Raw genomic sequence first — 27,245 nt, 5'->3', positions numbered from 1 at the left:
CAGGGGAAAGCGCGGGTGCGGGGACTACTACTACTAGCAAGAGTGGCGAATGAGAGAGAAGGAACAGGGCTTCCCGTAGATCATCGAGTAAGTCGTTGTACATATGTATGCACTACATGCATACATGTGTAAAGTATGCCAGCAGACTAACAATCAAGCCATAATCCTACTTCTGCTATCCTGGTCTGCGCGATGCACACGCTACACGTGATCCAAACAACACGCTACAAACATCTCGACGCCTGCGCTCACTTGTTCACGCACGCGACTCCGCATATGCAATGCCTCAAAGCTTCCTGCGCCAATGCTTCTTGAATGCGTGCAATGCACTCTACCCTGCTTAGCAATCCAGACATGTATCTTTTGCTCTTGCTAAAAATGTGATCTCGCCGCAACGTGCAATGGCTCTGGCCGTCTCGTGATATCCTACACTGCTATTTCCAGGCTTCAACGAATGAATATGGAGTCTGTCTTGCCCCAGAGCGTTCGTGTTTTGGCTGGATGGTCAAGTCCTAATGAAATATCGTCGCGCCCTGCTATTACGTCCCATAGTACATCGTCTGCAATTCGTCAGTGTATGCTAACCAAGGAATGCAATGGGACAATGGTCTCACCATCATCTAAAGGCTCCGGCTTCGAGTATTGCGACCTGCTTACAAGAGCAAACTTAATCTTATCTAGTTGCTTGCCCTTGATCTTGGTGAAGTCTGAAAGTCGCTGTTTGGTCTCGCTAAACGGCTCGCCCTATACCATGTCAGCATCGGTCGTGTAGTGGCACATCATATTGGGGGCAAAACTCACCTCCTTAATCGAGAGTTGGAATGGAACTCCATGTGATTTTGAGGGTTCCTTGTCGTAGTGAAAGACTGTAACCTTCTTCGACGATTCGTCATCCGAGTAAGGTGCGACAAAAATTTGAGTGTAATCGTAGAGGCTCATGATGGAGTGATCTGGCGGAAGGACCTTGTGGAACTTGTGCATGTGAGCCTCGTATGCCCGTGTCTTTTGCATTATCTCGTCGCTGATACCGGCCTTTTTTTGCAAAGCCTCAAGGAGATCAGAAACCTGGGCGTTCTTCGGTACCATCAACGTGTGTTCCTCCTGTCTCACGTGAGTATTAAAAGCATAACCAAATACAATGTACATGAGTACTTACCTCTTTACTCAGTCCGTCGGGCAGCCACGTCACCTTGACGGGTTTCCTCTGTTCTAGCTCTTTCAAGCTCATGTCCAGCACTTCGTAAAACAGCGCATCGTTTCGCTGCATAGCACTCGCCGAGTAGTTGTATGGGCCAGGGAAAAGAATGTTGTTTAGTGTTGAAGTGGCGCTGTATTTGATGGCTTGCTTGGGTTTACCAGCAGTGCTGACGGTGGTGAAGCGGAGGTGGCTGGGGTCAGCCTTGAGGTGCTCCGCTACTTTGCTGGCGAACTGATCATACGCCATCTTTTTGCTGAGAGTCAAGGAAAAGGTCGGTAGGTCTGCTTCCGGTACCCTTGGCACGAATTCAATGTTAATCTTGTTAAGCAAATAATCGTAGAATTCCTTGGCGTCGGTGTAGCCTCCTGCCGCGGTGATTTGCGCAGCCTCTTTTTCATTGAGTACGCGTTGGACTGTAATGATGTCGCCATCTTGGATCTCAGAGGCGGCCAAGGTTACCTTGGGCTTCATTGCTTCGATCATGTTTTGCTTGATCTCTTCCGAGAGCTTGATCTGGGTTCCAGCAGGCCATCCCATCATCTTCAGAATGGTAGGTGTCAGGTCAGACACTTTGTCTTGGTATGCGGCATAAAAGGTCCCCATGCCAAATAGGCTTTGCTGATTGGCGTCAAAGTGCTTCAGGAAGATCATCAGGGGGCGGTTGTTAGCCTGACCCTTGAGATCCACCAACCGTTCACCAAATATTGGTGCGCCAGTCTCGTCACGCTCCTCGGCCTTTTCGATCCACAACCTGAACTGCGCCTGCTTTGTGCCATGCTTACTAGCCGCCTCTTCGACCGTCATTTCAGGGAACTCCAGAGCCGTATCAGGGCGAACGGTACCGTTTTGTCTGTTAACCATGGACCACGGACGTAGCATATCGGCCTGCGTCCCCAAGTCCTGGGCAACGGTTGCCGCAAAGTCGGCCATTGTAGTCGCTCGGAGGACTCTGTAGATTTTTGGACTAGCGGGGGTCTCTACATCGTTCTTCCACGGCACTATGTCGAACCCCTGGTAGACGCTGAATTGATCGTTTGATGCGACGGCGACGTCCATGTAGAGATGCGCCTCCTCGCGCTCCTTCTTCCTGCGCTCCAAGGCGGCCCGTTCCTCAGCAAGTCGCTCGGCCAGATGCTTGGGGGGCTCTACAGCTTTACTGTCCATAAGAACCTGATCGAGTCTTGTCTCTCTGATGTAGACCAACATGTAAGCGCTCATGGAGCGCTTTGCAGACCAGGCTCGTGTGTAAGGATTCCGCTGACCGGTGTTTCCGTTGGCCTGCACATAGTCGCCACCAAAGTTTTCCTCGAGGGCCTCTCGGAGCGTAGCACGCGTGACCCGGTCGTCGTCAAACTTGTAATAGTGCCCATCCTTGGTAGGCTTGAGAAAAGCGTAGTAATGGCCAGCATTAAGATCGCCGCTGTGAACCAAAACGCCGTGGAGGTGGTATACCCACGACTCCGATCGATCGGCGCCCTCGGAGAGGTAGGGCGCGGCGTCCCAAACCTCTGGAAATTCGTAACGATCGTTGACCTTCATCATGGCGTCGCGCTGGAAGTCGTACTCGAAACGCTTTAGTTGGAGATGTAGCACGGGCGGAAAGCTCTCGAAAATCACACCCTTTCTGGCGTCCTGTAGTCCAAAGCCCTCTGCAAAATACTTGTTTTCACCGTCCATGGTTTCGACCTGGACGTAGTCTCTGAAGCTGTCGTCGAGGTTCTTGTTGCCGCTCACATTCAATTGAATATCCCAGAATTCCTCAACGCGAGAAGATTCGTAGTCGACGTTAATACATGATATGTAGGTTTTCATCTTGCCAACAAACATTTTTGTCAAGGCGCCCTCAGCCTCTGTGCCTTTCATTCTCTCATCGAGCTTGTCCATGAGCACGCGAGACAGCTCCTGCACATCTTGTTGCTCAAAAATCTGCTTAGAGTCCCAACCGAAAGAGTGGGTCAATTCCGTGGTTCCTACGGCGGTAGTTGATGTTTGGAGGAGGTAGAAAAGCCTCTGCAGGGCGTATGCGCTATTCGAACGGTCGGCCTCTTCCGCAGTGGGGATTTGATACACGGCCTGCCAAGGTCAGCAGAGGTATTGTTGGCTCGGGCGTGGTACCTACTTGGCGAAACGCCGTCGTGAAGAACAGGGACTGAAGAAGCGAATTCAGGTAACATGTTGCGCCCTGGTTCTTGAGACCAACCATGCCGGTTTCCTTTTTCGAGTCGTAGCTAGACAAGTCAGAAGCGAGGCTTTGGACGTCGCAATGCCAAGACTTACTTGATGAAGTTGTGCCATAGCACACCGGTGGGGTCCTTTAGTACTCTTACGTAGGCCGTCACATTGGCGGCATTGTCCTCGACCATTGGCCGGCCACGATCCTCCCATGAGTTGCTAAAGAGCTTTCTCAGCTCGGCGAAGCGTGTGAAGCCCCAATCGCCCTCATCGGCGGTGAAGCGGTGGTGTGCGGTGTGTGTGGTGAAGATGGTGGGGTCGTTTGGGTTCCATAGGACAAGCATAAACTCGACGCAGGCATACCAGTCCTCGGGCATCTGCTTCTCGTCGTAGGCCTGCTCGAGGTAGAAGGAGGCAAAGTCGACATTGTTACCGTAGGGGAAGAAGAGGATACGCCAGGGATGTCCAGCGCACTCGAATATGGGGCCGTGTTCACGCCTAGTGAGTGTCCGCCAGTCTCTGATCTCCCAGGTGTGGTAGGCCTCGGCCTCTGTCTCATACTCGGCAGTCTTGGGCATGTGCCTCTTCATGAAAGCATCGTACTCGTCTGCGCGGGGTTCGCCATCGGCGTCGATGTCGTCCATGGCATCGTCCGTGTCGGGCGTGATGATGGCAACGTCGGCCTTTTCGTCGTACTCGTGGTCGACGAGCATGTCACTCTCAAGCTGCAGGCACAGTGGGGTCAGCATGTTGGGGCATTGTGTCGATGTGCAGCCGAGGGCGCAAGCTCACCTGGTCCATGGTGTCTGCTCGGGCCCGGCAGCAGCGGGAGAGGGTGGTGGTGGTGGTGGTGGTGGCGGCGGGGGGGACAGACGGGGAGCAGCAGCGGCGGCGGCAGGAAGGACGAGGCCGGCAGAGAAGGAGCTTCCGGGGTGGATGGCGGGCGGGAAGGCACGATGGTGTGCGCTCAACGCAGGGTTGGTGGCCAAGGGAAGCTGCGCGCCAGTCGCCTTCTCAGTCTGAAAGGAACGAAGTTGCAGGCGGGCGGAAGCAGATGCGCGCGAGCGACACACGGGCAAGGATGGCTGTCTCGCTAAAGGTGGCGGCGGTGGAGACGTGACGATGGGATTATCGCTCTGCCACGGTCCCGAAAAAAAAAATAAAAAAAATTATGTATGTAGGGGTGCGAGGACGTAGTGTATGCACTTTGGCGGGAGGGCTTGGGAGAGGGCAGTCGGTCTGCGGCACACAAAGACAAGACAGGCCAGGCCGGCTCTCCTGCCTGCAAGTGTGGTGCAGCCTTGGCGCCTGTCGACGGTGGAGAGCACCCAACCCACGACGTCATTCGTCAGTCTGTCGTCCCGTCCGAGGCTGGCAAGACATCATGCCATGCCCCCCGCCCACCATTGACGCCTGCAACACACACAGCTCGCTTTCTGCCGTGGCATTGCGCCCGTCTGCATCGGCCGACGGCGCGTCCGCTGGCGAATGGCTGTACTTTGGCGCAGCCAGAAAATGCCAGGTGTTGAGGTGCGCTCGTCCAAAGTAGTGGTGCGCCCGAGTGCGGAGCTCAAATGTCACATGTGCCCGTGTCCAGGTGCAGTGCCAGCAGAACCTCGTAACCCAAACACTTGCCTCTGAGACTCTCAGCAGCCATGATTGTAGGAAGACACCGTCTCGCACCGGCTGTGCGGCGCTCCTACCATGGCTTGCGAAGAATCCCTCGCCCAACTTCCCCGGCCCAACCCCAAGCTCGCGCTCAGCATGCTGCAGCCGTTGCGCCTGCATGGAGACCGTCTTCGGCCCTCGACGAGTAAGCTGCGTACCAGCAACTCATGTCCTATGTCCACCAGAGCTGATGCCCGCCTACAGATGGGTCCAGCGTGAAGCCAGGCCCATAAGCTTGCGCCAGTTGACTTTCTTCGGAAGAACCCTCACCGAGTCTCGTCTGCTTGACTCGGCCAACTACTGTAGATTGGAGCTCCCCACCAGGTCGTACCATGGCGCCCTGCCTGCCAGAACATCCTGTTGACTCTCTGCAGGCTCGCCCATCGTCTTCGCGATATCCAAACCCTGCCCTACGTCGTCGTCGCCAATCCCCATCTTGCCCATGTCTACGAATCCTACTTGCGCGCCTTTGAGCGCTTTCGTCGCATACCCGAAATACGCTCGCTGCAAGACAATGACAAGTATTGCAAGGTGCTCGAGGAGACGTTGACCGAGCACGCGACCGTCATACCCCGTCTCGCAACAGGCGTCTTGGAGGTGCGAGGCCTCATCAAGCCAGAGGAAACCGACAAGTTCATGACGACCATGCTGCGCTCCGTATGATTTGACCTTCACACGCGCACTCGAACCATACTGACGCAAATCAGCGCATATCTCGAAGAGTCATCGCAGAACAACACCTTGCTCTCACCGAGACCTTCAACTCGCCCTGGCACTTCCCTCAGGCCAAGCACCCTCCACATGATCCAGAAGCCGTTGGCGAAATCTTTTTGCGATGCAATGCCAAGGAAATTGTTCAAGACTGCGGAGCGACTATGCGCGAGCTGATCAGACGCACCTATGGCCCCGATGTGGCAATCCCTGAAATCAAAGTCTACGGCCATGTCGGAGCGACGTTTCCGTACATCTTGAGCCATCTCGAGTACATCATCGGTGAATTGCTGCGTAACTCAATCCAGGCCGTCATTGAACAGCCCAAATCCAAAGGCACCAACCTGCCACCCATTGAAGTCTTGATATGCGAGACTTCGCAGCACGTCATCATCCGCATTTCTGACCAAGGTGGCGGCATCCCGAACGAGGTCCTGCCTTATTTGTGGAGCTTTAGCAAAGGGCCCCGACGCGAGAGGCGAATGGAAAATCTGGCGAGGGTACCAAAGCTCCTCGGTACGCTGCAGGAATTGCAAGTGCCTGGCGCTGAGTCTGCCGCAGAGATACAGCAAAAGCAAGACACGCGATCAAAATACGGCGACTCGGGCCAACACATTGGCTCTTTATCTTCGCTTACCACTCGTGCGCCAGATCTCCGTCTCGGCATCGGACTTCCAATGTCGCGGCTGTATGCAGGTAAGCAAATAACGACAGGCTCACTTCGATATGTCTGACTGTCTTTAGAATATTGGGCTGGAAGCCTGGAAATACACAGCCTCGAAGGCTATGGGGTTGATGCCTTTCTCCAGATATCCAAACTGGGTAACAAGAATGAACGCCTCACCACGCGTGCTTCCATGGACGCCATATAGACGGGCCAGTGTGGTACATGCACCGCACCAGAAGGTGGGAAGGTGCCATCTGCGTTCCATTGTTGTTGCGGGTGCTGCACGTGTGTCAGTCAGTATAAGTGGAAGGCGCTCGTGGCTGCCTACCTGTAAGGAGTTCCAACGTCTGCACAATCCCAGACCACCAGCACTACCGCTCCCCAACCAGTTGCCCATCTTCAGACCACCGCATTATTCCCACGCATCTATTGATTCGTAGCAATACACCATGTCTACCGAACCTCTTGTAAGCATATCAGTCCCACCTTGCGAGCATTACTGACTTCCCTAGTCGCAGCTGCACCCGACTGTCGGCGCTGACAGCCATACTCATCCATCACCAGTTACGACGACCGTGGCGAGCCCGCATATAGTAGCCCTCTTGGCTCAAGTGACTTTTGACGTGGAGATGCGCGGCCTCGCTGCAAATCCAAACGCACCACCTTACAAGATGTACCAACCAAGGCTACGGAAGTCACAAGTCACGCGGCAAGGTGCGTATATCTTGCTTATGTCAGATCACATGCAGGGCTTTGCGGTGCTGATTAGGAACAGCTGTCAGTCATCTCGATACGATATCTTGCTGGAAGGCTATGTCTTACATGCAAGCTCGAGAGCTTGCGCTCTGGGAGTCTTTATTTCACCAGTGCTTAGTCCCGCGGATTGAAGAACGCTTACGACGCACTGTCATTATTCAATTGAGCAAACGCAAAGGTGATGATGTGTTCTTGGAGATGTTTCCATTTACTCTATACTGGGACTGGAAATGGAAATGAGCTTAGCTCCATTGCACTGACAGGTCCTCTACCTTGTTGTAACCTCTACTAAGTCTAAACTAGATTATGTCGACCAAGTTTCCCTTCTTCCCTGCCTCATCCAGTTCTTTCCCGAGAATTACGCATGCTTCATCAATATCGATGTTTTCCGTCTTCTTCATGACATGATTGATGCCTTCTACGAAGAGTGTACGAGCCAATCTGCTCTGCGAAACCTCCACTGGTCGCTTGGTTCTGGCGATCTTCATACCTTTGTCTACAATTACATCTCCATGCAAGACTGCTTTGAGAACACTCCAGCTGGACCATGCTTGTTCGTCAAGTGTTCAGTTGATTGGCTTTCTTTTCCGTTGATCGCTGTTACTGCCGATATAGCCTGGCAACCCCCTGCCTTCGATTTCAAGCTTGCCTCTTCCCAGAAAGAGCCAGAAGCTCAATGTATCGTTGCTTCTTACCGCCACCAGATCTTCCAAGAACCTGGAATATCGGGATGCAAAAGCTTTCCTGATTGCGTCAAATATGTTGTGACGAAATCTTCCTCCGTAGCCAAATGGGACCAAAAGGCCAAGCTCTCCTGCATGCAGGCTCCAGACAGGTTGGAGGTGTGATGAAACTCTCCAGGATATGGCAACTCCATTGGCTTTGCTGACCACTGACTATAGGGGAACAATTTAACAGTGTTGGAAACAATAATACAAGCTAAGATCATCACACTCTTTCCGGAAAATGTGCGTTTTGAACGTACATCGCGGTACGCCATCAACGTTCAACTGGCACACGCTCGAGAAGTTGATTCGGTGACGGAAATCCACGGAGCATCGACTACACCGGCATTGGTTATACGAGCACACAAAAGAGCCAGCTCTCTTCAGTCTCATGCTTGTCGGCATGTTCATACTTCTCCTCCAGATTCTCTGATCAAGCTTGTGGACCGCAGTCCCGACCCCGATAGCGAGTGCTGCTATTGGAAGGGCTACGCCGAACCCGCTGCCTCAGGTGCCTCGATGCACAACGTACACGATTTAGAGTTGGAAACTGGCCAAAAAGCACCAAGAAAGCGCATGAATTCATCGGGTGAAGACAAGGTTACCCGCCCCGACGAAAACCGCATGCATAGTGTCACCGATATTCAGCTTAAGCGCCGAAAGCTAGAGAAGACGGATATGGCTGATAAACAGGTTGAATCACCACCTACAAGCCTATCACATGTTATGCTTCAATCAAGGCAGGATGACGCACCTGATGACAAGTTTTGCACACGCGAGACGCGCCATTCCGGAATCTCAATGAATACGCCCGCTCTATCAATCAAAACATATTCTCCATCTTCTCAGCTGCAAAATGAGTCTGACAAAATGATCTACGAGAAGCCAGGTCGATTAAGGAATGAACCGTATCCAACGCCGCCATCTACACCTTATACGCCTAGCTCTAGCTCTGACTATGGAAACTACTCGTTTAGAATCGGCCACCCTGGTACTCACACAGCGCCGATGGCCCAAGCCAGGAATGGGTTCCAGTCTCCTTATGAACTGTCACAGCATGCTATCCAGCACAACTATCATGAATTTAGGGAGATGGCTCTGCGGCAGTCGACGGAGCAAGCTGACTGGGGTGATGCGAGCTTTGAGAAGATATTCCTGGAAGAGAGCGATGTTGAAGATTGGCACTCATCTGATATTGATGACTTGGGTGAGGAGATGGATGGCCAGGGGATGGACATGTGATGGTCGAGGAGGGTGCCGTTCGGGCTGGTTGAGTGAGTTATTGGTAAGGTCTTAGTATGGCTATTTCGACTATGGGTATTCCCTTTTTGATTACTTCCGACCCAACCGAGCCAAGGGCTGTTGATTTGGTAACCGTCTACGGATGTGATACTCAGGTGCCAATGCCAGGTTATTACTTTTCGTTTGTCTGGAAATGCAATTCGTGTTCAACCAAACGCAGCATAATGAGTAAACGCAACTGTCTTGCTACGACTTAGCCCAGCGCATTTCGAGCATGCTAATTAGCTCGCGATTTGTAACATGCTTCATTCGTCTAGATGACCTTTCATCATCGAATCTACAACCGCAGCATGCAACTACCTCGCGATTAGCTGCTCTTCCCAATTTCTTACCAACGAACATAATCAAACCGCAAACAAAGTTTTTTTTGGGTCTCACCCACGCATCTATACCCCACTTCTGAGTGCAACGCGACGGCACTCCACACACATTCACACTTAGAAAAAAACATCGACTCTGCAATTCTAATCAAGTAACTCAGCATAGCACATACCTACCTTGATGTTACCCAAGACCAAAATCATGGAAGGATAATTCGTGCAAGGATACCAAATTCCATAATCGTCCTTTTTCTCCTCATTCTTGTTGTTCTGGGTGTGGTGATTTTGTTCGTTAGCCCTCGTCGTAGTTGAAGATGCTCACCGTGGTCCGAGGGATAGTTGCGATGTTGGGGCTAGAGAAGAAGGAAAGAAGAGGGGTTAGATGCGTTGATGTTGAGTAGGTATATGTGTGCGGTGTGGAGGATGGTTTGTGGGAGGGTTTGGAAAGGGGAAGAAAATTAGAGCAAAGAGAACAACGAGAGAGCGGATAAGAGATGAGGTGGGATAGGGAAGGTCATGGAGGGGGGATTGATGAGAATTGACGGTGCGGATGCTGGGGGCCTGCCCAAGCGGGAGATACAGGAGTATCAGGATTTCCCAGCCCATGAAGATGCTCAGTCGGAATCACCACTTCCCTTTGTCGATGGCTTATACGTGCCAGATTGTAGGGGTGCAAAAAGCAGAACAGTACCAGGGCCGATAAGTCTTCCAACGGGCTGATAAGTCCGAGGACGAGACAGCGAGACGCAACATCTCACAAGATGCAAACATATGTAAGGATTGACCCGCGGCGGATGCACCAGTGCTCTGCCTCAAGATAGCGGTCAGACCTTTTACAGCGCAGAAGCCAATAAAATAAGCACGAGGAGAGAATAGATGGGCCTCATGCGCATACACCTAGTCTCGAGACGTTCTTGGGGTGTAATGTGGATAGGGATGTATGCATGTACCACTGGCAAGAGGAGGTTCAACCAATGGCGATATACAAAAAGGGCCGCGTCATCGGGATGTTGCAGAAGGAATGTGCTTTGATAAGTGAGTACTTATACGACAAGAAAAAGTACGCGTTCAAGAAATGTTATAACATGGCCATTGAGCGTGGTCCTCGAGTAGTCCCCGACGTGACGTAGACGCCGAAACTAGCTAATCCCCGAAGTGAATAACGGCGATTGCGTACGTAGTGACGCTACAAAAGCAGATGGGCAAGCCCAATTCTGAAACAACCGTGCGGACCCCGATAATACGAAAATCACTCGCCATTCCAGCGCCATGACGCGGATGAAAGCATATCGTGCAGGATTCAATAAATCCTCGACCGCCTTTCCACCCAAACCTGTGCACCTCCAAGCAAGCAAGGTCCCCAGACCGCTGCTGCCCGTTCACCGCCCCTCCGCCTGCCTCGTTACACCAACACGTGGTGCCAGCCAAAAAGCCGAAGCCGCCGTTACCCCGCCCCCATGGCCGTCGCTTATACCTGCGCGATCCCGCTGCTTTTCGTCTAGGCCTTCCATCACTCAATCACGCCATCGCCGCCATACCACAATCGAGCACCATGGTTCAGGTACACGCCCCGTTTTTGCCATCAAATTTGCCCAAAACGGCAGACTATGTTACCTAGTTTGCACGCCAGACTGGGCTTTCCATCTCTATACGAAGCGTAGGGCTGACTCTGATGTCATAGCTTGTACACTCGGTCGAAAAGCCGCTAAATCGCGAGCCGGAGCTTGACAAGCTCGTTCAGAGGTACTTTTACATAGCCGCAAGCGCAGTGGAGCAAGAGTGAATCCGGGGGCTAACGGTGGGTCCAGTTTCATCACACAAGATTGCTACGATCGCAACCATGGACCCATTCCGTACATCGACATTGATACGCACCGAGTAGTTGTTACTGGACTCGTAAACAATGAGATTTCGCTTTCCATCGCAGATCTCCAGGCACTTCCACAGCACCATGTTGTGAGTGCGCTGCAGTGTGCTGGAAACCGTCGCCATACCATGCGAACGAAACTGAAGGAAGTCAACGGCATAGATTGGTATGATGGCGCAGTCATGAATTGCAAGTGGAGTGGGCCTCTCCTCAGCGACGTCCTGAACAAGGCCGGTGTAAAGGTTGAAGAAGGAAAAATGAGCGAAGCCCATGTCGCTTTTTCTTGCTTCCAGACGCTCACGCAAGACGACAGCTACTACGGCGCCAGCATCCCGCTTTCACGGGCGATGAATCCAGAGAATATGATTATGATTGCTCTTGAGATGAACGGCAAGCCACTCACGCCAAACCATGGCGCCCCTGTTCGCGTTGTCACTCCCGGCATCGCTGGCGCCAGGTGCGTCAAGTGGCTCGATCAGATATCCGTTCAAATGTGCGAGAGCCAAAATTACTACCAGCAGAAAGACTACAAGATCCTGCCTCCTGAGGCGGATTGCAAAGAAAAGGCAGCAGAATGGTGGGGCAAAGTGAGTTCCATCGAGGAAATGCCAGTCAACAGCGTCGTCGGTGTCCCAAAATCTGGAACTACCGTGCAACGAGATGCAGAAGGCACAATCGAAGTCAAGGGCTACGCATTACCCAGTGGAGCAGACGGTCCCATTGTCAAGGTTGAAGTTAGCGTTGATGATGGGCAGTCGTGGGAGGAGGCCGAGCTGATTAACGAGTACGAGGGCGAAGACACCAAAAACGTCGAGCTCAAGTGGGCATGGGCATTATGGAAAGCAAGAGTCAAGATTGACAAGGGCAGTGGTGTTACAATTTACAGCCGTGCCACAGATCGGGGTGGTAACATACAGGAAAAGTGTCCGGCATGGAATTACCGGGGTGTGTGCTACAACGGCTATGGCGAGGCGTTTGATTTGGAGATTGTTTGAAAGACTATGAGATCATGACAGGAAAGGCGACAGAATATCTTGATGGATTTGGGAAGCGGGACACTGGCGTTATTGTTCTTATTACTGTTAATTTGTCAAATCAAAAGCTTCGCATAAATCATCAATCGCACCACACGCGAAAACAAATCGAAAGATAATGCCATTTTTTTCAATCCAACTCCTGTGCGGACAATATGCATTCATAACCCATGATCCATTAAAACACACACACACACACAGAGAGAGACCTCTCTCCATGCCCATGTCACAACCCCAAACTCTTCCTCACATTCGCCCTCACAATACTCTCATACTCCCCCCTCTTCTCCCTCCACATCCTCGCCGCATCCACATTCGCCGGACTCTCGTCATTCGGCTCCGCCAACATACTCATGACACTAATCAATATCTTCTCCACACTCTGTATCGGCGACCACCGCTCCGACGCCTGCTCGTACTGCATCGGATCCTCACCAGGCGCATGTAAAATCGAGATGCAGACTTCGCCATTTGGATAAACTAAAAAGAAAAACGGGGGCCAAACGTCAGTTTTATTTTGCTCTTTCCCCTTGCAAACACGTCCCCGACCGCCTTTGGCAAACAGCAAAGCAAAAAAAGCAAAGAAACCAAAAAAGAGGGGGGGAAGGGGGGAATTTCCGTACCATTCGGATGCCACATGTCGGTAATAAACTTCATTTTCGGCGGCGCCAACGGATAATCCTTGGGAAAACGTAGTTCGGCGGGGAAGACGCCGCCTTCAAAGGGTGTACCCTCGGGGCCCTGGATGAGCGCTTCCCAGACGAACATGTCGTCTTCGTTTACGGGGCCGGCGGTGATTCCCTCGGGCGGGTCGGAGGAGAGGGCGCGGTATTCTTTGAAGAGGCGCTTGGCGGCTGTGGAGGCCATGGTTGCTGTGGGTGGGGGGTTGCCGGGGAGGATGTGCGGAGGGTGGTGGGGTGAACTGGGGGGAGATCGGGAGTGTAGAGTGGTTGGTGGAGAAGAAGAAGAAGAAGAAGAAGTAGGTTTTTTTTAGAGGGACGTAGGAAGAGAAGGTCGGGGTGGGTTTGTGGTTGTGGATAATGTTTGTCTAGCTGGTGAGTGAGTGTAGGTGTGGAGGGTTGCGTTGCGTTCCGAGACGTCGGCGTTAATGCAGCGGAGTTAGTGGCGCTACGTACTTAGCGCACGTGCCCTTGCGATAACTCGGGGAGGTTCAAAAACTCACATGTTGTTGTTTTTCAACCTCCCTTTCGTCTGGTTGGAAGAATTGCTTTCACAAAGAAACAGAGAATTAGTATTTCTCTTTAAAAGGGGAGGGGGGGAGTAATGTATTCAAGACTCGCATGAACAGGGATTTTTCGATATTTCTAAATTACTATAACTACAATCTAACCAAAGACCTCAATCATGAATCGATATTCAATCTTTCTCCCTTCGTTGCGCGCCCTCGCACTCAGCATACTGCACTGATCCGCAATCTGCTGACCAATCACCGGCGGACCACAGAAAAAGACACCAATCTTGACTTCGTCATTTCTGCTTTGGTTCTTGTCATCCAGTCCCTCTGCTAACACCTTGCTCATATCATCATAGTGTTGCTCCATGATGCCGCGGATGTCTGGCCGTCCAAAGTGTGTAGGGTTGACAAGGCCGGTGATAGGTGACTGTGGAAACTCTGGTGTGCGGTGCTTTTCCAATAACCACCTGAAGACGTGTTGGGAGATTTGCTTGCGCTTCTGTGTCACGTACGTATTGATGCGGATGTCAAGATCTGGGGCTTTGGGTCCTGTCCGGGAGACTTCATTCAAAAGGTCAGAGAACCAGAGCAGGTTGTTCTTATCGCGAACCATCCAGTGGAAATCGACTCGGCGATGATTGTTGTAAGGTGATGATTGTTGGCGTGTGTCATCGGAGAGCTCAGCTGAGGTTTCGCTAGACTTGACTCGTTCGAGTTCATGCTGTTGTAGATCGGTCAGTACTCCGGAAAAGGGTGTCACGCCGATACCAGCACTGTAAAGCGTTAGCATTTGGGTCGCATGAATATGGGGCGTGTTCAGCCTACCCGAAGACCATGCTGTACTCGAAGTCGTAGAATCGCTGCGCAGGTGCACCAAATGGGCCATCTAATCCAATCTTGATGTTTTGCTTACTTCCTTGCTTAGCCAAGTCACGGAGTTGGTTCGTCCAGTCGCCGTCGGCCTTGATGTGAACCTGCATGGTGTTCTTGATGCATGTCGATACCGTAAACGGATGCCACTGGAATCGGGACAACTGCGGAATCTGCACAAACACATATTGGCCAGCCTTATAGTCCCATGGGCGAGTCTTGGGAATTTTTGCCGTGATAGCGACAGTCTCATCGTCCAGTAGCTCGATGTCAGCATTGATCGGACGGAAGCTTAGAAACAACCGCCAAACACGTTCAAAGAGAACCATTAGCGTGGGGAAGGCAAGCCAGTATCCAAACATTGGCCACTGTAAAAGGGCTGCAGTACCATGCGCCATCATGAAGCCAATAATGGGAAACATGAGCAAATGGCCTAGTTGAAAGACCTCATAGCTCCACTTTCGGATCTGAGGCATACTCATTATTGCCAAGAGATAGAAAAGTCCAAGGGACGTAAGACCGGTCCAACCTGGCAGAGAACGTAGAAAATCGGTATATGAGCGGGGTACAGCATCTGCTCCGAGGACGTTGGCAACCGCGTCTTGTCGACTCGCCATACTACCAAAGACGAAGGAGCCGCTGAGATGGCCAATAGCGTGCAGAGTCGCAAAGACCAGTGCGACAATGGAGATTTTGATATGAAATGACTGGGACAGGTCCCAGTTGATGAATCTCGAAATGAAGTAGAAGCGCCGGAGGAATGTCGATAGCCACCTGGACATGGAGAGAATGAGGAAAAAGAAGGTCGGATACAGCACGCCCGCACACGTCTTTGACAGCACAGCTCCCCATCCGAATGCAGGTTTGTACTGGTCGAATGTAAGATATTTGACGAATTGCCAGGTTCCAAAGCCGATCATTAGCAGGAGCACAATTGCCAGGAAAATTATCTCGGGCCCTTTGACAGCCCAGTAGGCTCGTGCTCGCCGGTATAGCGAAATGTGCTTCAGGTAGTCGTCTTCCTCTTTTGCCTCTTTCCGATCGGCCTCAAGCGAGGGAATCTCCCATGTTTTCACGGTCCTTGCAAATTCATCGCGCTTGATGTGGTCCTCGCGCGTCCCAATGACTTGCCTGAGGAACTCGTGTCGAGCTTCATCGCCACGAGATTTGTGGTGAAGGTTATGCGGTTGGGCTTTCGGGGCTATCTCGTTGTGGACCTGATCCAGCTTTCGTTCCAATTCCCAGTAGCTAATGCTGCCATCCTTGTCGTGGTCGAGATCGTCAATGAATTTCTTAATTTCCTCGTCCGTGAGATAGGCTTGCGAAGCCATTGACTGATGACGTCGCGTGGTAGGCGAGTTGATGGATTCGCAGTTGGAACTTGTCAATCAATTGGTATATGCATTATCTGGCGTTGTTCATCTTTAACAATTTTCCCCGATAAGGTCCATTGTTTTGCAAGTCTTGGTCGACCCACGTAAGCCAAGGCGTTGATACTGCTAAACATGCTAACGAGGTGGAGTGTCGCCAGTTAGACGAAATGGAACGAAGGAAGCCCAGAAAGACAAGACACCCAAGACGGAACCGGCTCAGTCCCATGGGAGTTGCACATTTAGCGAGCGGGATTCGGTTCTGGGAGCAATTTCCGCCTGCTGCACTGCCACTCAGCGCTCGAGACCAAGAAATTTGCCCAGCTTGAGTGGGCTGTTTTCCACGTCAGATGTAACTGATCAGTCTCCGCCAGCCAGTGCACTAGCCACATGTTGTCGGTGAGACACCGCATGTAGAGAAGCTGGTAAGGCAGGGAAAAGGTTTGGTAGGAAAGATCGTTGGCCTAGGGTTCAACGACATGTGTAGTGCGGGTTGTCGTTTGGAACCCAAGTGTGCTACGTCATTTCTGCTCAGATCCGCCCTCGTGGACGCGTATCACAATGGCCATTGAAATTGAAATGGGGGTTGTTGGCGCGCATAGTATGTTCTGTATTTCCATGCCATGTAGCAATGGTGCACAGCAAGATGAGTTGTCATGTTGGATTTGACCATTGGAATAGCCCAAAAGGCGGCGCAAAATTGGGGAGTGTTTCCTGGCTTGGCGTGGATATGGCGGCATGGTGTCGTGCAACATCATGAATTGATTGGAACGCAACCCGCATCTCGACTATGCGGCAATAATTTCCAGGCTAGCTTCCCCTTTATGGAAGTTCTAGAACAAACTCGTGTTGAAATGTGCAGCGCTGCCTTTATCAGTTCACATTCACATTGCTGTCTTGTTAGGTGCAGATCGCCAACACATGTCAGATCTTCCCAAGCCTGTCTAGGGCTCCCGAATCGATCTTCAGAAGCCACGCCACAACGTCATTGATCCCTTTTACCATCAATGCCTCGCTTGTCGCGTGAGAAATGCACAATTTCTAGGTATCGATGATGGGTGCACTTTACGGTTAGCCTGGATGCATACAAGTGGTCTCCTACCCTGCATGCTGACTCTCTGCTTCAGGGCTTCCTTTCACATTCTTCTCGTATCACTCTAAAGACCAAAAACGACCACCATGGAATCCGATGAACTTCCCAATGGGGCGACGAAGCCAGGCTCGTCCATCCAAGTTTCCCTCCGCCATGACCGTACTCTTCTCATGTTCGTCGTCCAGTCGCTGGTCAGACTGATGCGTTCTCAGCTTGGAAATCGCACACTAAAGCACGAGGATGGCTCCATCCGACTCAACCCGTCCAAGTCAAAGCTGAGTGGATGCACACTCCGCGAACACACCGTTTGCGACATGTACATATACGACATAATACCCCCGAATAGACCTGAAAAGCCGTCCAGAAAGCGGATATATTACTTTGCGGGAGGTAGCTGGCAGGAGCCGCCTTCACCACAACACTATAAGTTATGCGCAAAGATGGCTAAAGAGATGACCGATACATCCGTCTCCATTGTCTCAACTCCGCTTGCACCCAACAATCCCGCGCCGAGTTCGTTTCCCATGTGCCTAAAAACATATCGCGCTCTCATGACAGAGGCCGAGAAGGCGGGAGAAAGAGTCATTCTAGCGGGCGACTCTTCTGGCGCAAACATTGCACTATGCCTTGTTCTCGAGGCCCTGAGAGAAGACAGCGAGCACCAACAAATCGACACGAAGCAGCTTCCACATCCCATTGCCATCATGACTGTATGCGCCTCAATCGACCTGACGCGCAAAAACCCCGACATCGATAAGATTGCGCCCAAAGACCCTCTTCTTACACCCAAGATCATTAGACAAACGGCAAAAGCGTGGCGTGGTGACTGGGATGCTTCCGATCGCCGGATTTCTCCCATTAACGCAGACATCTCGCTGCTAGCCAAGAGCAACATCAAAGTCCATGGCATCACTGCTGGGTATGATGTATTGAGCCCCGATGGTATCATACTGCGCGAGAAATGCGCGCAATCAGGCGTCAAGGGAGAGTGGGTTCATTGGGAGAAGCAAATGCATTGTTTTGTCCTCACTATGCCGTATGGGCTAAAGGAAGCCAAAGATGCGGTCCACTGGATCATTGATATCCTGAGTAGGGATTGATTGTTGGAATTATGTTGGTCTTCTCGTTTCATATACCCTTTGGCTTTTGAAAATAGTGTTGTAGAATGATACTTTTGGGTAAAAGAACATTACAGTCGATAATGCTTCATGAGTTCGGGCGGGTATGTAATAAACAATTCCACAACTACTTTCAGTATGGCATCATCCCTCCGGTGGAGGTCTGGAGCAGCTTGCCCGGTTGTCTGCAGTTTTAACAGGCGTTAAGCTCCGCAGAGACACAGGTGGCTGGACGACTTTGACTTGTGCAGTGTAAGTAGACAGACGACTGGCAGCGCTCCGGTAATAGAGTAGCTGTTTATGCAGTGAGTCATCTCACCCAAGAACGACGAAGAGATGGTTGGACATGCATCCTGCTACTATCCGGGCTTGAGTGGGGAGGATACGATATCATTGTACTATGTGCTGTGGATGGACCGGTCCCCGCCAGATGTGCTGTATGCCATGTGCGGTGGGCGAGAAGGACATTGATTCATTGCTAAAAAATGGGCGGCCTGAAATTTGGTGTTGCGACTGGGGCGCTGCTCAGTTATCTCGAAGTGTAAGTACATACACATAGGGAGCAGAGAACCGTTTGGAGACATTAATAGCACGTTACCCACCTTTTCTATCTTGAGTTAGTATTTTGGAAAAATCAAGATGAACCAGTGATGTCAGCTCATGCAGTGTTGGCACTGGCGAAGCGATCTATCTGTGAATGACTGTTATTTTCGCTTTGTGATTGGGAGACACTGTCTGGTCAGGCCCACTAACACAATGAGTATCCAGGGGCGTGCATCTTGTCGCATACGCTACATAGCCAAGTCAAGTCAGTTTGCAAGAGCATGATAGGTGGGGAGTGGACGCAAGTGAAGAGGCATGAAGCATAACGAGTGATAGCGGGGGATGACGGTTGTGACGGGGAGAGCCGGCAGCGACGCTAGTAATGAACAAATCACTGCCTCTCGTTTTACAAGACCGAAGGATCCTGCATGCCCCTGCGTGGCACGGTCCCCACGCTTAACATACCATATCCGGCCATATAGGGCTGAACAAAATGTTGAGGTACACGCCGATGCCCACCCAAAAACCCGTGGTCGGTTCTGCTGGGTTCCTACTTTTCCTAAGTCGCTTCAGCCTCACGCTCCTCCGCACCAGAATCGACACTGACGCACAACATCATGAATTTACCCCTTTGTGCATCTCAAATACCATTATAATTACTGCAAAGTTTTCTGCTCTCACTTTTAGGCCATTTGATGTGTGATTTTCTTCTTTTTCCAGATGTATACTCCCATTCTCTCCCAATGCCTCACGTGCATATAAATCCTTGTCACTGCAAGATTCCTTTCTGGGTTCTCTCCTCAGATTGAGAGCTAAGCACAGATTGCAAGGTGGCAAGCCACTTGATTTACTTTTCTCCCTTCCCGCACCTGATCTTGAACCATCACCCACTGCCCCTCCCTGTGCAGTCTCCTTCCATCTTTCCATTCTCTCTAATGGCAACAACACGCATGCTCAACAGTACTGCCCCTCTCCACACTTGACTTGTTCTAGCTGACGACCAACATCAAGTTGCTGCCCATCGCTTGTCCTTGGTTCCCAGAACACCACAAGTGCTATCACTTCTACCGGCTACACATGTGAATGCTAGGCGTCACCAGAGCCAGGGCCCCAAGCATACAGGGTCCAAGAGTCTCCTGCCTACAAACACCCCTCTACCCTCACAAGCCCAGCCGAGCAATGCAGTCGAATATGTTTTGTAAGTCGATCCTCACACCTGGCCCGGATAGATCGTCCAGGAGGCTGACACACGCCCAAGAACTACGTTCGATCAAGTTGCCAACTGGGCACGACAAGGCTCCGTATGGCCACTCACCTTTGCCCTAGCATGCTGCGGCATCGAGATGATGCACTGCTCCATGCCACGCTACGACCAGGACCGCTTGGGCATCATCTTCCGCGCCTCCCCTCGCCAAGCCGACATCATGATCGTCGCCGGTACTGTCACCAACAAGATGGCTTCTGCTGTCCGGCTTTGCTACGACCAGATGCCAGACCCCAAGTGGGTCATAAGCATGGGCAGCTGTGCTAATGGTGGGGGTTACTATCACTACAGCTACAGTGTCCTTCGCGGTGTCGACCGTATTCTGCCTGTTGATATCTATGTCCCTGGCTGCCCGCCCACCGCCGAAGCTCTTCTTTATGGCATTTTTCAGTTGCAGAAAAAGATGAGGCAGCAAAAGGTTACGAGGATGTGGTATCGCAAGTGACACTGTGGCACTGTCACCACGCTGGTCAATCTGACGCGGTACGACGCTTGTTAGCTACTCCCTGCCCAAAGGCATCTGGGGCTTTTTTTTCGCGCCATGTCTTATCCTTGAAGCTTTCACGTGCAGTAAGGCCACTCCTATCAAAATTCAAATAGTCAAAGATTCTATCTGTCCCATCCCTGAAGATTGTTCAAGGGCAAGGCTACTCGTATCTTTACGTAACCCTAGCCGTGAATGTATCGCTCCTTGTTCGTGGCTGGACATGTCCCTTACCACATGGGTAATACCGTCAGCACTAACCACAAAGTGTGCACCTGTATTTTTCCTATTGGTTAGTGTAACGGTGACATATTCAGCTTCCGACAAAACCTTGACATCAACTAAGGTTTCTGTATGATGCGCACGCAGCTAAGTCCTGTTGTACTACGAACTCCTGGGAACAAGCGAGAAAAGATTTCGTCACACGCGAGATGAGTCAATTTTGGCGAGGCAACAAACATTAGCATAGGTAATAATGTGTAACAAAGATGAATTTGCTTGAAATAAGTATATACGCAGTTCTGACGTGAGACTTGCTAAAGCATTTAGCGGTTCAGTTGAACAAATAGCCATGAAGCAAAAGATATTCGCCATCGAGTTCAACCATCTCTCTCACAGCATCATCTTTGGCCAAACGCGACTCTTTTTTTCCCAAGAAATGTCAAGGAAACTGGTAATTGGATTATAGAATTGCAGCGCCTTCCTAACCAACTCCTGGTAATTCCATCCCCCTACGACTTGAATAACTAGAAAAAAACGAACTATGCAACTAAATTTGTTAAGGTTCGCAATCGCTATGCTTCAGTATGCTTTTTTTGAAACATGGATGACAGAAAGAAGCATGTAAAATGTATCAAAAGACTAGAGATAGGCTCAAAGTTTCGACTTGATATCTGGCTTCCGTCGTGGTAATGGTGAATCGTCAACCCATCCCGATAGCATGGTATCATCTAGCTCCTCGACAAGAGGCGTCAAGTACTGCTCCAGGACCTCTCGAATAGCACGAAGCTGGAACGGCTTATGGATAATCGTAGTGATGCCTGCGTCGAAAGCTTTCTGCTTATTGGCGAGCCTCAAATTGACCATCATACCGCATATTGGACCTCGAAACCCCATCTCGCGGATCAGATGCGTGGCGTCGTGGCCGCTGAGGACCGGCATTGTATCATCCATGAAGATGAGGTCGAAAGGTTGGTATCTATCCATGCACTCTTGAACAATGTTCACTGCAGCCTGACCATCTGAAGCTGTGACGATATCATTGAGTCCTAGTCTCCTGAGGAACTTCAACATGACTTTCTGGTTGATCATGTTATCCTCCGCTATCAAGATTCTACAGTGTGCAAATTGATCTAGTGGTTCAATGCAAGAGGCTGACGGTTTTTCACAGGGAGCGTGATTGATGGGTGGAGGTGCTCCAGGAAGTTCATTGGATAGAATAGGTCCGATCGCAGGGAGGCTTGCATCCCCCGGATATGAGATAGGTTGTACTAGTTTGCGCGGCAGAACCTGGATGACGCTGGGGACAGGCGGGTTTTCAAGAGATTTGTCGCGCCCAAAATCCACGGAGCGAGACTCGAAAGGAGAATCTTGGTTTGAATTTTTGCATTCTTGTGTTGTTTGAGACATGTCCAAAGGTTGATGTGACGTAACAGTGCTGCAGCTTCCTGCTGTCTGCATGGGACTACGCATTTCGTGGAGAACATTTGCTACTGGCAGTTCGTTTAGCAGAAAGTCCCCATAAATGTTCAAGGGGCACATACACTCTTCTGCAATCTCACAGAGCTGTCGAAGCTGAGCGAGGGTGTCCTGAAGGCGGGGGTCGCCTTCTGCTGTGACGGAAGCAACGACGTCATCGTCGAGACCGCGAGAAGCTACAAATGTAGAAAACTCGTTGATGCTAATATGGAGTGCCTGAAGGCAAAGTCGGACTTGTTGAGGAAGCATTTTGCTTTCGCGCCTTGTCGAAGATGAATTGCTCGGTTTTGTTGAAAATGTTCGTCTTGTCGGGTGCACAGTGGGCTGGTGATGGTTGCCTGTTTCGCCAAGACTCTACTCCTACTATTCAGCTTCAGCTCGCAATTCTTATTAGCAATAAAGGCATCCATCGATAGCATCATGATTACTCTCTACAAGTGCTCACTATCTGACAGACCTTAGGTCATGATATTGGATACTGTGGCCACTAATTCCGTCTCAACTTCATCGATGGCCGGAGGGTTATATTATTGTATTCGTCAAGAAGTTCATTCGTCAAAGTCACAGCTTTTTTTTGCGCCGGCCTTAAAATCTGCATACAGTTTAGTCGATTCATAGACTCCTAAACAAAGCCCCCAGATGCTGCAGTTGAGTCTAGTAAAATTTCATTTATGATGTCGTTAGACTAGCGTTTGATTTCAAGACTTCAACGATGAGGATGTCACCGATCCCAACATAACCGAAAACTATCGGACTGCACCAGTAGACATTTGCGCGGATGATTGACACCAATGTTTTGACGATACCTTTGAAACTAGCCTTTTTTTTCCAAGTCGGCACTGAAGGCGAGACTTCATTTTGCACTGCTACACTACGGGCATGTGTATAGTAAAAGGCAATAAGCTCCTGTCTCTCATTCTCAAAAATCAACTCTTACACCTGCAACGAGTCATGTTATATTACACCCACGCAGTGCTCTTGACATACACAGTAAATGTTAGGGGATCAAATCATCCCGCCAAGTACATCTACAGATATAGACCCCTGTCGTTTCTGGTTCTGTTAGCCAAGCGACATAGGCAACTCACCCGTCAGCTACGTTATGGTTTAGGCCCAATCTGTAAGGTCCGCATATTGTGTAGAGATAGAGGTAAATTAAGGGTCCATCATGGCGGCGCACAGGCGAGGATTGGCGAAGATTTGATCCGCGGAACCCCTGGCGCTAACGCACGACTAGTAGTAAAGCTCACGATTCTGGAAGCGACAGGCCTGTCACAGCCAGCCACCAATACTGTAAGCATGGGTAAGGGGCTTCGCCGAGCAAGCTTGCTCGCGTGCCCCATTGTCGTCTTCAAGCACATCTGGACATCCATATGGTGTACCCTTTACGTAGACCAAGCATGAGGACTGCAGCGTTGATTCTTGATCGATACTCACTCGGTTCAAGATGTATTTTCCTAGGTCGATCTTTCACCTTGCTGCCATATCTTTTATGTTCCTTGCTTCGATAGGCTTGTTTCTTTCTTTCAGTACTGGATCGGGCGCGTTCGAGCACACTGTAGGCTCGAGACGAATGGGATTTGGTACATCAAGAGCTTCACCGCCAGGCATCAATACTGCTCAGCTGAAGGTAGCCAGGGTTGAGCCCGCTGATGACCCCATCTGGGATACTCAAAACAGTACTCTGGGTGTAAGAAACATGTGCTCGAGTAATCGTGACTCAGTCTAACGTCAAGAGCAGTTCCAAAAAATCTATGCAATTTCCATGGCACATCGTCCCGATAAACGGGATTATCTTGCCCTCATGGCTTTGGTATCGCATCTCAATATCGAATTTGTAGATGGTGTAAATGCGTCGTTGATGCACCCGAAAGCATTTCCTGCTGTATGAAGACCTTGTAACAAATTCTTTTATTTGATATCTAACACTACTCAGTTCTGGAGAGGGGAAGAAGGCCTCGGTGCGTACGGTTGTTGGCGCGCGCATCTGAACGTCTACCAAAAGTATATCTAAATCTCTGCTTCACATGTATGTTTCTCACAGCCTCCAGGATGGTCCAAAATCAAGTTCAATCAGCTCTTATCATCGAAGATGATGCAGACTGGGACGTACTGCTGAAATCACAGATGCTCTCCTTTGCCCGCGGCGTCCGGGCCATTCAGGATAGCACGTTGCCTCTTCACTCCCCTTACGGAGACTCGTGGAATTTGCTCACCCTCGGTAATCTCGGAGTGAACAATAAACCACACAAGTCTGGGAAATACTACGTTACCCATAATGATCCGACGGTAATATCGGAATCACGGCGGACAATTCGTCGTAAACCGGATCTGAGCGCGGAAAAGTTGCAGGGGAAGCACACACGAATCATCATGGAGGTAAACAAGTTGACTGGCACGGGTGCCTATGCATTATCCCTCCGTGGAGCGGCTAGGCTGCTGTATGACCAGTCGCTGCTACCAAACGCCCGGCCTATTGATGTCGCGATACAAGAACTCTGCCGTCACGATGGTGACTGGCCCGAGCCTTTTTGCCTGGGAGCATACCCCACGATTTTTGGACTGTATCGTGGCATCGGAGCTTTGGACAGGGACTCTGATCGTAAAGTTGAAGATGACGTGGATAAGTCTAATTATAGTGGACACCGAGGCAAGCTTTTGCGAAAGAAAGGGGAGAGTAAGTATACGGTGTTTCCAGTGAGTTTGAATCTGAGAGGGTTGTTGCAACAGGAGACCAAGTTCCAGGCTGTCGACTCTGCTCAGGATTTGATGGCAGAGGTGGATGTAACCACATTTGAGTTTCCAGTGGGAGAGGTAGTTACTGTGGAGCCGGAAGAGTTTGTAGCACAATTGGTGGCCTGAATGGGAGACATGCAATGGAAAGTAGCCATGAAAGAACATTAAAGTAATGAAGAAGTTGAAGGAACCTGCATGTGGGTTCTGGGAATGCATGTAGTAAGCTAAGTGTGGTTTAGTGCACCATGTAGCATCGAACCCCATACTTCTTTCTCACTTAATCTTCCTCGAGCGTACTGATTCTCTTGTATTAAAACGGCTGCATGATTAGCATGATATTCTGAGGCAACGAGCCACAATTACAAGTGGCGTAGAAAAAAACATATCGTGGGTGGAATTTACTCCACATCAATCCCAAACACGACCCTCAATGTCCTCAACGATACTCTGCTGACTCTCGCCCTTCTCCAATCTATCCCAATACTCCGTGATTTCCTTCATGTACCCTGTATCCTCAAAAGGTCTGTCCCACGCAGCCGTCCTCTTCTTTGCAATCTTGCTCCAATGAGCCATTCGCTCTGGTCTCTTCCCATCACGATTAGAGGCAAAGTGAATTAGTAGGGACCCTGGACGGGATGCAGATGGCTTGCCCGCTGCTAGATCCTTCTTGGTAGGTGGGAAGCCGTTGAACCAGCGCTGAGGGACGTATGCTACAGTATTATTCCAACTGTCCTGTGATTTCTTTAGCACGAAAAAAAGATGATGGATTGAGATTTTTGTCAACGTACACGTTTAATAACCTCTTCCATTCCTGACTGCTCAGTATATTTCAAGGGTATCTCGGGCTGGTACTCTCTGATGCTCAATGCGCTCGCAAAGAACTTGAAACTCGCGCTCGATACCCGGCACAGGAATACCCCATTGTTCAGGCCATTTCGGTCATTCGTAACGAGCATGTGGATATGGTCGAATGCTGGTGAAGGAGGAACAAAAACATCCAAAGGAATTTGCGGGTTCATCAGCACGGTGTCGCGATCATGCCACAGGACCCAGGCTAATCGTTCATCTTTTGGCTTTGCAAGTTCATTTCCGATGATAGTCATGATGTAGGCGTGCTTCGACCATAGACCTCGGAGCATTTTCTCGCGCAGAATGAAGTGCGGGTACCCATGGAGTTTGTTGTGGAGTTTGTGTGATGCTATAGCGTTTTCATATGGGGGATCAGGCTCTCCAAATGTTGCGGTGATTTTACCGAATCTAGGGAATGAGGTTGTGCTGGAGGACGGAGGCTTGCTGTTCGGTGCTGGAAGCAACTCGGATGAGCTTGGTCCATCTTTGAAATCTAGATCGGCGGAAAGTTGTGGTGATTGATTGCTTCCACCTTCTTTATAGTCTTTGCTGTCATGATGTTCGTAATGAGGCAATTTCCCTTGCACTTTGACATCGTCCTCATCGTGCGATAGGTATTCTGATATTGTTGGTGGTAGTTCTGATGGCTTCCATAGTGCTATTGTCAGAAGTACGACAAACACAACCAACGCATATTTAGAAAATCTCGTAAGGTTCGGCATGTGCTGTCGCCTCCGAGTAGCGGAAACTGACACAGACATATCCTATAGATCCCGGTTCGGGCCACGGCCAGAGTAACAAAGACAAGAAAAAGAGTAGTGCTAAAGGAGATGACAGAATGTGACAACTGAGAACACTGATGATCGCCCCCGAGGTGCACAAAAACGCTATTTGCTGAATGTGTCATGTAAAAAGTCTCGATAGATTCCCCTGCATACAAGCACATAGGTTTTCGGGGAATTGCCGTGAAAGCAAAAACAGCCGCTGAAGGACGGCGTTGTAAGCGTGGCAACGTTTTGAGCAAAATACATACTAAACCACCCACTATCAAGTGCACTGACAAACAAGTCGTCTTGGAAACTTAATTCGAACGGCCCAGCCCGCGGAACATTGAACACATGCATATCCTGTGTAAATATCGATGGCTGTGCCTAGGCGACGGCTTGTGGAGACGCGCAGGGGATCATACACCCGTCGGGGTGGTTTGGTGGTGGGGATCGCTAGACCCCGACGTGCCCCTGTGGAAATTAGCATGCGCTAACCTAGTATCACATCGCATCGGCCTCGCATCCTTGTCAATTGTACTCTAGTGCAAGAGAGCTGAACGGGAGATCCGCTTAATCCAGAAGAAAAAACACCAAAGGTGGATCTCTCCCTTTTGAATGAGCCGTGATTTAGGCGTGCAGGCTGTTTCGGTCTACTGCGAGAGTTCCGCGCCACATAGCAAATGAACAATGTGACAAGCGCATCACAGAACACTATATTTCTTCCTTACACAGACGCTGAATCACATCGTGATCTTTGCCAGTCTGACCTTTTGTCGACTTTTTACATTCTATCACGCTCTCTATGTCTGCCCCTTTGAATCGTCCCTTTTAGTCATTT

The 27,245-nt window shown here is 50.4% G+C and overlaps 12 protein-coding genes across 12 annotated transcripts; 7 read left to right on the top strand and 5 right to left on the bottom strand.

Moving 5' to 3' along the window:
- Positions 1-70: 70 nt before the first annotated feature.
- On the bottom strand, positions 71-4,171 carry PSV08DRAFT_361256 (uncharacterized protein; the record flags this gene model as incomplete). The annotated part of the gene is made up of 7 exons (XM_014226630.1): positions 71-560; positions 615-744; positions 802-1,101; positions 1,157-3,271; positions 3,318-3,426; positions 3,476-4,095; positions 4,163-4,171. The coding sequence occupies 7 exons, from the start codon at positions 4,169-4,171 to the stop codon at positions 448-450; spliced, it is 3,396 nt and encodes a 1,131-aa protein (XP_014082105.1). The 3' UTR covers positions 71-447.
- Positions 4,172-5,156: 985 nt separating this feature from the next.
- Positions 5,157-6,814, top strand: PSV08DRAFT_408988 (branched-chain alpha-ketoacid dehydrogenase kinase; the record flags this gene model as incomplete). The annotated part of the gene is made up of 5 exons (XM_014226631.1): positions 5,157-5,183; positions 5,253-5,365; positions 5,413-5,695; positions 5,746-6,445; positions 6,494-6,814. 5 exons carry the CDS (start codon positions 5,157-5,159, stop codon positions 6,619-6,621), a joined length of 1,251 nt encoding a protein of 416 aa, XP_014082106.1. The 3' UTR covers positions 6,622-6,814.
- A 51-nt stretch (positions 6,815-6,865) lies between these two features.
- PSV08DRAFT_388524 (uncharacterized protein) lies at positions 6,866-9,139 on the top strand (the record flags this gene model as incomplete). The annotated part of the gene is made up of 6 exons (XM_066093489.1): positions 6,866-6,883; positions 6,929-7,130; positions 7,186-7,372; positions 7,419-7,435; positions 7,476-8,014; positions 8,075-9,139. 6 exons carry the CDS (start codon positions 6,866-6,868, stop codon positions 9,137-9,139), a joined length of 2,028 nt encoding a protein of 675 aa, XP_065949339.1.
- A 906-nt stretch (positions 9,140-10,045) lies between these two features.
- PSV08DRAFT_288290 (uncharacterized protein) lies at positions 10,046-10,287 on the top strand (the record flags this gene model as incomplete). Its single annotated transcript, XM_014226632.1, has 1 exon — positions 10,046-10,287. A coding segment is annotated over exon 1 (172 nt), but the record flags the coding sequence as incomplete, so codon positions are not given.
- A 643-nt stretch (positions 10,288-10,930) lies between these two features.
- PSV08DRAFT_220912 (Oxidoreductase, molybdopterin-binding domain-containing protein) lies at positions 10,931-12,799 on the top strand. Its single transcript, XM_014226633.2, has 3 exons — positions 10,931-11,080; positions 11,201-11,262; positions 11,328-12,799. Exons 1-3 carry the CDS (start codon positions 11,072-11,074, stop codon positions 12,379-12,381), a joined length of 1,125 nt encoding a protein of 374 aa, XP_014082108.1. The 5' UTR covers positions 10,931-11,071; the 3' UTR covers positions 12,382-12,799.
- On the bottom strand, positions 12,525-13,321 carry PSV08DRAFT_288271 (ubiquitin-conjugating enzyme/RWD-like protein). The gene is made up of 2 exons (XM_014226634.2): positions 13,044-13,321; positions 12,525-12,900 (listed from the first exon to the last, which is right to left on the bottom strand). Exons 1-2 carry the CDS (start codon positions 13,285-13,287, stop codon positions 12,647-12,649), a joined length of 498 nt encoding a protein of 165 aa, XP_014082109.1. The 5' UTR covers positions 13,288-13,321; the 3' UTR covers positions 12,525-12,646.
- A 445-nt stretch (positions 13,322-13,766) lies between these two features.
- PSV08DRAFT_220907 (FAD-binding domain-containing protein) lies at positions 13,767-15,816 on the bottom strand (the record flags this gene model as incomplete). Its single annotated transcript, XM_014226635.1, has 2 exons — positions 13,767-14,388; positions 14,441-15,816. The coding sequence occupies 2 exons, from the start codon at positions 15,814-15,816 to the stop codon at positions 13,767-13,769; spliced, it is 1,998 nt and encodes a 665-aa protein (XP_014082110.1).
- Positions 15,817-16,416: 600 nt separating this feature from the next.
- Positions 16,417-18,048, top strand: PSV08DRAFT_220904 (alpha/beta hydrolase fold-domain-containing protein; the record flags this gene model as incomplete). Its single annotated transcript, XM_014226636.1, has 4 exons — positions 16,417-16,456; positions 16,485-16,564; positions 16,804-16,913; positions 17,019-18,048. 4 exons carry the CDS (start codon positions 16,417-16,419, stop codon positions 18,046-18,048), a joined length of 1,260 nt encoding a protein of 419 aa, XP_014082111.1.
- A 1,279-nt stretch (positions 18,049-19,327) lies between these two features.
- Positions 19,328-20,345, top strand: PSV08DRAFT_408983 (uncharacterized protein). The gene is made up of 3 exons (XM_014226637.1): positions 19,328-19,569; positions 19,603-19,807; positions 19,868-20,345. Exons 1-3 carry the CDS (start codon positions 19,545-19,547, stop codon positions 20,316-20,318), a joined length of 681 nt encoding a protein of 226 aa, XP_014082112.1. The 5' UTR covers positions 19,328-19,544; the 3' UTR covers positions 20,319-20,345.
- A 686-nt stretch (positions 20,346-21,031) lies between these two features.
- Positions 21,032-22,353, bottom strand: PSV08DRAFT_288261 (CheY-like superfamily). The gene is made up of 2 exons (XM_014226638.2): positions 22,121-22,353; positions 21,032-22,069 (listed from the first exon to the last, which is right to left on the bottom strand). The coding sequence occupies exons 1-2, from the start codon at positions 22,302-22,304 to the stop codon at positions 21,231-21,233; spliced, it is 1,023 nt and encodes a 340-aa protein (XP_014082113.1). The 5' UTR covers positions 22,305-22,353; the 3' UTR covers positions 21,032-21,230.
- Positions 22,354-23,628: 1,275 nt separating this feature from the next.
- PSV08DRAFT_361247 (glycosyltransferase) lies at positions 23,629-24,917 on the top strand (the record flags this gene model as incomplete). Its single annotated transcript, XM_014226639.1, has 4 exons — positions 23,629-23,745; positions 23,797-23,940; positions 23,992-24,059; positions 24,107-24,917. 4 exons carry the CDS (start codon positions 23,629-23,631, stop codon positions 24,915-24,917), a joined length of 1,140 nt encoding a protein of 379 aa, XP_014082114.1.
- Positions 24,918-25,199: 282 nt separating this feature from the next.
- PSV08DRAFT_361246 (uncharacterized protein) lies at positions 25,200-26,362 on the bottom strand (the record flags this gene model as incomplete). Its single annotated transcript, XM_014226640.1, has 2 exons — positions 25,200-25,523; positions 25,580-26,362. 2 exons carry the CDS (start codon positions 26,360-26,362, stop codon positions 25,200-25,202), a joined length of 1,107 nt encoding a protein of 368 aa, XP_014082115.1.
- Positions 26,363-27,245: the final 883 nt, after the last annotated feature.

Source organism: Bipolaris maydis, assembly GCF_028858645.1.
Source record: "Bipolaris maydis strain C4 unplaced genomic scaffold PSV08scaffold_5, whole genome shotgun sequence".
Lineage (NCBI taxonomy): Eukaryota > Fungi > Ascomycota > Dothideomycetes > Pleosporales > Pleosporaceae > Bipolaris > Bipolaris maydis.
Note: the sequence above shows the minus strand (reverse complement) of the source record. Positions and strands in the feature narration are given on the sequence as shown.